The sequence below is a fragment of the Orycteropus afer genome, unplaced genomic scaffold (assembly GCF_000298275.1).
Source record: "Orycteropus afer afer isolate SDZICR_OR568_19922 unplaced genomic scaffold, OryAfe1.0 scaffold00076, whole genome shotgun sequence".
NCBI classification, from domain to species: Eukaryota; Metazoa; Chordata; class Mammalia; order Tubulidentata; family Orycteropodidae; genus Orycteropus; species Orycteropus afer.
Window position 1 is genome coordinate 1,433,273 of NW_006921663.1, and position 7,717 is coordinate 1,440,989.

The 7,717-nt window shown below is 36.6% G+C and overlaps 1 protein-coding gene across 1 annotated transcript in view; it reads left to right on the plus strand.

Moving 5' to 3' along the window:
• Positions 1–6,735, plus strand: part of CLGN (calmegin) — a 50,239-nt gene extending 43,504 nt beyond the window's left edge. Inside the window, exons 13-15 of the mRNA XM_007941223.1 lie at positions 1,113–1,272; positions 3,775–3,875; positions 6,655–6,735. Coding sequence (XP_007939414.1) covers positions 1,113–1,272; positions 3,775–3,875; positions 6,655–6,735 — 342 coding nt within the window. The remainder of the gene's footprint in view (positions 1–1,112; positions 1,273–3,774; positions 3,876–6,654) is intronic.
• Positions 6,736–7,717: the final 982 nt, after the last annotated feature.

The following is a 7,717-nucleotide window of genomic DNA, read 5'->3' on the forward strand; positions in this document are numbered from 1 at the left end:
CTAACCAGAAGGCTGGCAGTTCAAATCCACCAGCCACTCCTCAGAAGGCAGTTTTGGCAATCTACTTCCATAGTGATACCGCCTTGGAAACCCAAGGAATGGTCACTATGATTCAGGTCTGACTCACCAGCACATAACAACAACAACAATATGTAATAGATCACATAGGGGGCACAGTTATGGAAATTTCTTAGACATATCCAAATACCTCATGGGACTGATTTACTGAGACCATAGTCTCAGAGGACATCTAGGTCAATTGGCATGACAGAGGTCATAAAGATAATGTTCTACATCCTAGTTTGGCAAGTAGCATCTGAAGTCTTAAAAGCTTAGGAGTTGGCCATCTGAGACACAGCAATTGGTCTCTTCATGTCTGTAGCAAAGGAGAATGAAGGAAACCAAAACCTCAAGGAAGCAATTAGTGCATAGGACTAATGGCCTACACAACCCACAGCCTCCTCTAGCCTGAGACTACAAGGACTAGATGGTTCCCGACTACCATTTTCAGCTGCTCTAACCAGGGACACATAGAAGGTCCTGAATAGAATAGGAGAAAAACGTAAGAACAAAACTCAAATTCATGAAAAAGACCAGTCTTACTGGACTGATAGGGACTAGAGGAATGCCTGAGACTTTTGCCTTAAAACATGATTTTAACCTGGAACTGAAGCATTCCTAGAGGTCCCTTTCAGCCTAATAATAATTGGCCTATACAATAAACAATAACACCAGTGAGCAAAGTGCTCATTAGAGCAAACAACTACATGACACCAAATGGGGAACATTTGTCCAAAATCAAAGATGAGAAGGCAAGGAAGGGCAGGAAAACTAGAGGGATGGAAATAGGGAAGGCAAGGTAGAAGAGGTGAGAGTTTTGACGCATTGTGAGGATAGCAGCCAAGGCCACAGAACAATATGTGTATAAATTGTTAAATAGGGAACTAATTTGCCATGTAAACTTTTACCTGAAATGCAATAACAAAAAGTAATAAACTAAATTTTCTAAAAGTTTTTACTGATAGTTCCCTATGTTATCAATTATTACAAAAAAAACTATTTAAAATAATGCTTTGTTTTTAGTAAAAATAGCTTATGTTAAATCACCACAGAAAAAATACGAAGATGCAGAATATAAAAAAACTGACATATGTAAACCACAAACAAAAGGAGCACTAGAGCAAGAAGGGAAGGAAGAGAAAGCAGCCCTGGAGAAACCAATAGAGTTGGAAGAAGAAAAAAAGCAAAGTGATGGTGAAATTCTTGAAAAAGGTATGATGATGATGGTGATTAATAATGAGGACGAGATCTGTATCTAACTGTGTCTTTAAGTGAAATTTGTAGGTGAGTTGGAACAGGGGCATTCAGTTTTTATTTAACTTGACTTTACCAGCCACTCTACAGAAGGAGCATGGGGCAATGTAAAGATTTACCGCCTTGGAAACCCAATGGGGGTTACTATGTCAGAATCGACTTGACAGCAGTGGGTTTGGTTTTTTTTTTTTTTTTTTTTTTGGTTACTGCAAGAGGAGCCCTGGAGGTACAGTGGTTAAAGCACTTGGCTGCAACCAAAAGGTTGGCAGTTTGAACAAACTGCAGCCACTCTGCAGAAGAAAGATGTGGCAGTCTGCTTCTATAAATATTTACAGCCTTGGAAACATTATGGGACAGTTCCGTTCTGTGTTACAGTGTCTCTGTGAGTTGGAATTGAGGCAGTCACAGTGGGTTGGGCTGTTTACGTGTTGGTTCAGTCCTTTCAAAGTGAAGGCTGAAGGCAAATGTATATAACATTAAAGGGCAAGTAGGAGTTAGCCCTAAATCATATGTTAATAACTCAGGGTTTGCCTGCATTGGTCAGTTACTTGAGAGCCAGCAATTACGAAGCCCACTTGCCATAACATTTTGCAAGGACTTTTCTTGCTTCTGGGAATGTTGAAGATGAAGTAGAAGGTATAGTTCATGGCCTTTATATGAGTAATAGGTATGAGACATTTGATTGAAGCAACCAAATTAACACCCTGTCTTCCAGTGGGTGATATTTATCAGGTACTTTATCACATAGAATAATAATTCATGTCTGAAAGGATTATTGACTCATATGTCCCCTACCACCTTACCTTAAATTCTTAAAGGTGTTAGAACTGGAAAACTTGAGGCTTTTTATGCCTCTTTTCTGAGATTTCCTTACACACATGTATGTAGAAATAAAACTGGTGATATTTATCAGGTGTAAATCCAAGTCTCAAACCAAGCTCTAGATTGAGCTCTTTATTATTTAAATTCTGCTTGAAGCAGAATTTGAAGTAGATAGCGAAGCAACTGATTTAAAAACCAGTTCTAAAAAAAAAAAAGGGTTTACACAATACACATATACATACTCGTGTGTCTGTGTATCAGGATATCTAAAACAACAGATTCCTTAAATTGTAAGCAGTTCTCAGAGTTTTGTATTTGTCATGTCTTTATGCTCAGTATATTGATAACACTATTTAGAAGGCATTTATGTACAGCTTCCATTGAAATAATTAAATATCAAAAGGGGCTTTCCTTGTAGAAGGCACTTTCTTGTATCCAGGCAGTCCCACATTATAGATGTGGGAATACATAGGAGATGCATAGTAGATGGTTTGTCAGTTTTCTCTTCCCCATCCCCATCATTTTGGTAGGGTAGGAGTTTGGACTTTATATTATATTACTCTTTGTTGTCAGCTGCCATAGAGTTGGCCCCTAACTCATGGTGACATCATGTACAACGAACAGCTCTAAATACTACCTGGTCTGTGCCATATCAATTACAGATTGGACTGGTGTAATCCTTAGAGTTTGGATTGGCTGATTTTTGGAAGTGTATCACCAGGCCTTTCCTAGTCCATCTTTGTCTGAAAGCCCTACTGAAAACTGCTCAGCATCTGAACAACATACAATTCTTCAATGACAAAGGGTGGTAACTGTGCATTAGGTGTATTGCCTGAAATGTCTCCTTCATGAAAGGCTAGAGTTCTACCACTGAACTACTGATGACTTTTTTTTCCTCATTTATAGCTTCTGTTATTGTTGACAGGTGATGTCAAGTTATCCCCAAGCTGATGGTGACCCCATCCACAATGGGATCAGATCCATTGGATGTTTATTGTCTGATTTTTTGGAAGTAGGTTGCTAGGCCTTTTTTCATAGTCTGTCTTAGTCTACAAGCTCTGCTGAAACTTGTCAACCATGAGTGACTGTGCTGGTGTTTGAAATAGCAGTGGCATGGCTTCCATCATCTTAGTAACACACACAGCCACCATGGGACAGACTGACAGAGGAGTGGTGCTGTATGGCTCTCCTCGGGTGCACTTAACTTTGGTAATAATAGTTGGATATTTGATTAAGTAGAATCCAAAGAAAAATTAGTAACTGAAAAAAAATGATAATATACACCAGAGGACAATAAATAACATATTTGAGAATAAAATATATTGAAGAGTAAGAAATCACCAGAGATTAAGGGAGATGTTACCAATACATGAAAACAGGAAAGATGACATATTCTTTGATTTTCATATGACATGTAGTGTGAACACTTAATATTTCTTTAATCCTAGCCTTTATCTAAAATTTGGTGATTTAATCATAAAATGATAAAATAATGAGTATAATTAATTTTAAAGAATTTCTAATTGAGGGGATTGTTTTTAAATACTACAACTTAAATAAATCCTTTATTTAATAATTTTCAGTACCAGAATTCTAATTTCATTGAGTCTCTGCTTTTAATAAAAATCTATATTCTAGAAGAGGAAGGTGAACCTGAGGAAAAGAGTGAAGAAGAAATTGAAATCTTAGAAGGGCAAGAAGAAGGTAATAAATCAAATAAGTCTGGATCAGAGGATGAGGTAAGCAACTCTAATGAAAAATAAGCTAGTTTCTATAAAAGATTGCTATCCATAAAAAGGAGCTCTGGTAGCATAGTGCCTAAGGCAATTGACTGCTAACCAGAAGGCTGGGCGTTCAAACCCACCAGCCACTCCTCGGAAGGAAGGTTGGGCAATCAACTTCGATAGTGATACCACCTTGGAAACCCAAGGAAAGGTTGCTATGAGTCGGGTCCAACTCGACAGCACATAACAACAACAACAACATCCATAAAAGATTAATTCAATTAAGACCACAAGTCTTGTTTGTGAAGGATTTTTTGCCATATTTCTCCCACCTTGGTTAAGCGACCTATTTCATAAGCCTAAATGCTGTTTTTAAATGTATCAATAAAGGAGGCAAGAAAATACTATAATTTCTGTTACCATAATGCTTAGTGAAACAGATTATAGTTTACAAAATCTAAACTGAGCCTTATCTGTAAAAATTATGACTTTATCATTAAAATACTGTATTGAAAAGTTTAATGAGCAATATTTGTGTATTTAAAAGGAAATCTTGATTATCACAAGCTTTATAGCTATTTTTAAAATGTTCCTATTGTCACAATATTTTAATGTCACATTTTGAAATAATTCATAGTGTTGTTTGGCTGATAAGTATTTTCTCAACTCTTTAGTAAACTAATTTTTCTCCATTAACTTGATGTTTACCATTTTTTGCATCATAATATAAAATGGAACATTCTAAAATGCCATTTTTTTTTTAAATCAGTTATTATGGAATCAGAAATCAGGGCATAATTCAGAATCAAAATGTTCTTTTACTCAGCAAATACCCTATGTGTGTGTGTGTGTGTGTGTATACATCCATCCATACATACATATATATATATGTTTTCTATATTTACCTGTTGTTGTTAGGTACCTCAAGTCAATTTTTGACTCATAGCGACCCCATGTGACAGAGTAGAACTGCCTTGTATTTTTCTAGGCCACAGTCTTTTACGGGAGCAGATCATCAGATCTTTCTTTTGCAGAGCAGCTGGATAGGTTCAAGCCATCATACTTTTGGTTAGCAGTAGAGTATTTTTAACAATTGGAACCACCAGGGTTCCTCATATTTTTCTAGATAACAGCTTTTTAAGAGCTCTGTAGTGTTATTCAGGAGCTCTGGGAGCACAGTGCCTAAGGCACTTGACTGCTAACCAGGAGGCTGGCGGTTCAAACCCACCAGCTACTCCTCGGAAGGAAGGTTGGGCAATCCTACTTCTGTAGTGATACTGCCTCGGCAACCCAAGGAGGGGTCACTATGAGTCGGGGCTGACTCGATGGCACATAACAACAACAACAACATAGTGTTACTCGGGAGTTCTGGTGGCATAGTGCCTAAGGCACTTGACTGCTAACCAGAAGGCTGGAGGTTCAAACCCACCAGCTACTCCTCAGAAGGAAGGTTGGGCAGTCTCCTTCCATAGTGATACTGCCTCGGAAACCCAAGGAGGGGTCGTTATGAGTCGAACTAACTTGACGGCAGTGAGTTTGGGTTTTTTTGTATTGTTACTCCTAGGAGCTCTGGTGGTGTAGTGGTTAAAGCATTTGGCTGCTAACCAAAAGATCAGCAATTTGAACCTGCCAGATTTACAGCCTTGGAAACCCTATGGGGCAGTTTACTCAGTCCTAAAAGGTTGCTATGAGAATCAACTTGATGGCATTGGATTTGGTCTTCATTTATAGTCTTACTCCACAGAGTCACGATCTTAGTCACTCACTCAATGTGAGGTGGGATAGAAGTACAGTTCTATTTGGCATATGCATGTGATGAAATAAACTACCTTTCTTTCTCTTTTATCTATTTTATTATTATTGTTTAATTGCTTTCTAAAGCTTAGTACACACACCTGGTCATTGGTCTTAGCTGCCCTATGTGTTTTTAAAGAGGCTTTGGAGACATTATTTAAATGCATATCCATACTAGGGGGAGACCAGTGAAGATCATTCCTTCCAGAGCTGAGTTTTAAACAGTTTCAGCTGTCACTCTCTTAATACTTGCAGTCATTGACTTGTACTCTAGTTATATTTTATTTCACAAATCATTTTTCCTTTAAAAGTATCTTAATTCCATCTTCTAGACTTTTAGCTCTCTTAACACATTTTGTCAGTAAGGTCCAATAAATCAATTCTTTGCAGAGTATAACCCTGAGAAATAATTAAAACTTTTTATGTATAATACCATAAAACTCCAAAAAAAACAAACTCACTGCCATCGAGTCAGTCCCGACTCAAACCCTTCCTTGGGTTTCCAAGCCAGTATCACTACGGAAGTAGATTGCCAAGTCTTCCTTCCGAGGAATGGCTGGTGGGTTTGAACAGCCAGGTTTATACAACCTGAAAAGAATTCTGTAAAACCAAGTCAGTGATTTATTACTTCCAAACATATTATGATGAATAGTCCATGCTCAAATATCCCACTTAGAAAATGAAGATATAGCAATTAACTAATTATGACAGTGAAATTAAGCATAAAATAAAATCTAGAATGAAGTTGTTAATAGTATTGCTTGTCAAATGCTTATCTGATAAGCAGGGTTATCCTAAGCACACAGTCTCACCACAAGATGGACAAAGAAAGCACATCAATTCATTCAGACATTTATGATCAGCTACATGAAGTAAAGGAATATATAGAACAACATTTCATTGTTAAGATATATTTTGGAGAATTACATATATACATTATTATTCTCTACTAGTTACCCAATGTACTAAAATAAAACATTTTCCTAATTCTTTTTCCTAGATGAAGGAAGCAGATGAGAGCACAGGATCTGGAGATGGGCCAGTAAAGTCAGTACGCAAAAGAAGAGTACGAAAGGACTAACCTATATTCAAGTATTTTTAACTTTTGAGAGAGAGATTTGGCATTCTAAAATCAGTGTGCCAGAATTGAACTGGAAACAGCCTGTTTCTCTTATATAACATTATTCTTTCAAATATTTATTTTAGTCTTTCTTTTCAGTAAAAAAAACCACTAATTCTAAAGTTACTTGGTCTTTGAATTTAGAATAAAAGAAAAATGGCAAGTTACGTATCAGATTTAAGAGATTGATATCATTAGACGTTTCAGTTTTAGTAGTTTGGAGTTAGTTTTGGTTTTTACAGAGCAAAATAATATGCAGTAGCTTCACTGCTGGTGGAAAAAATGAAATTGTTGGAATTTCCACTTATACAGCTACACCACAACATAACTGGTAGTTCTGTAATAAAAATGAAAGAGTGTTCTGTTGTACAGAGCTAAATGCAATAAAGTTTATATATGGTTGTTTGATTCTATCAACAATTGAAAGTGTTGTATGTAATCCACACTTACCTAGTTTGTGTCAAATTATAGAGATGGTTTGATGTTCACTTAAAAATACAAATTCCTTTAAAGAGGTGCTTTGTCGAAAGACAAGTCAACAGAATTGAAATGTCTGTGTGTCATAGAATCACGGTTAATAGTGCAGCATATATTACATTCAGATGCAAAGATAATAGGCTTATCAAAACAAAATGGTGTACAGAATTTTTTCAGGCTTTTATAATTGTTTTATGCCAGAATGGGTTACCCCATTCACTAAATGGCTTATATGTACATTGCTCTTAAAAATAAAATTTAAATATTTTTTTCTTAAATTACACTCTTTTTAGCAGATAAATTATTAGAGAAGACTTAAATTGTTTGATTTGATCATTGAGAAAGACCAAGTGTCATCAGTTTGACTCCGATTCATGGGACCCCCAGTGTGTCAGAAACTGTGCTGCACAGGGTTTCATGGCTGATTTTTCAGAGGTAGAAGACCAGACCTTCCTTCAGAGGCACC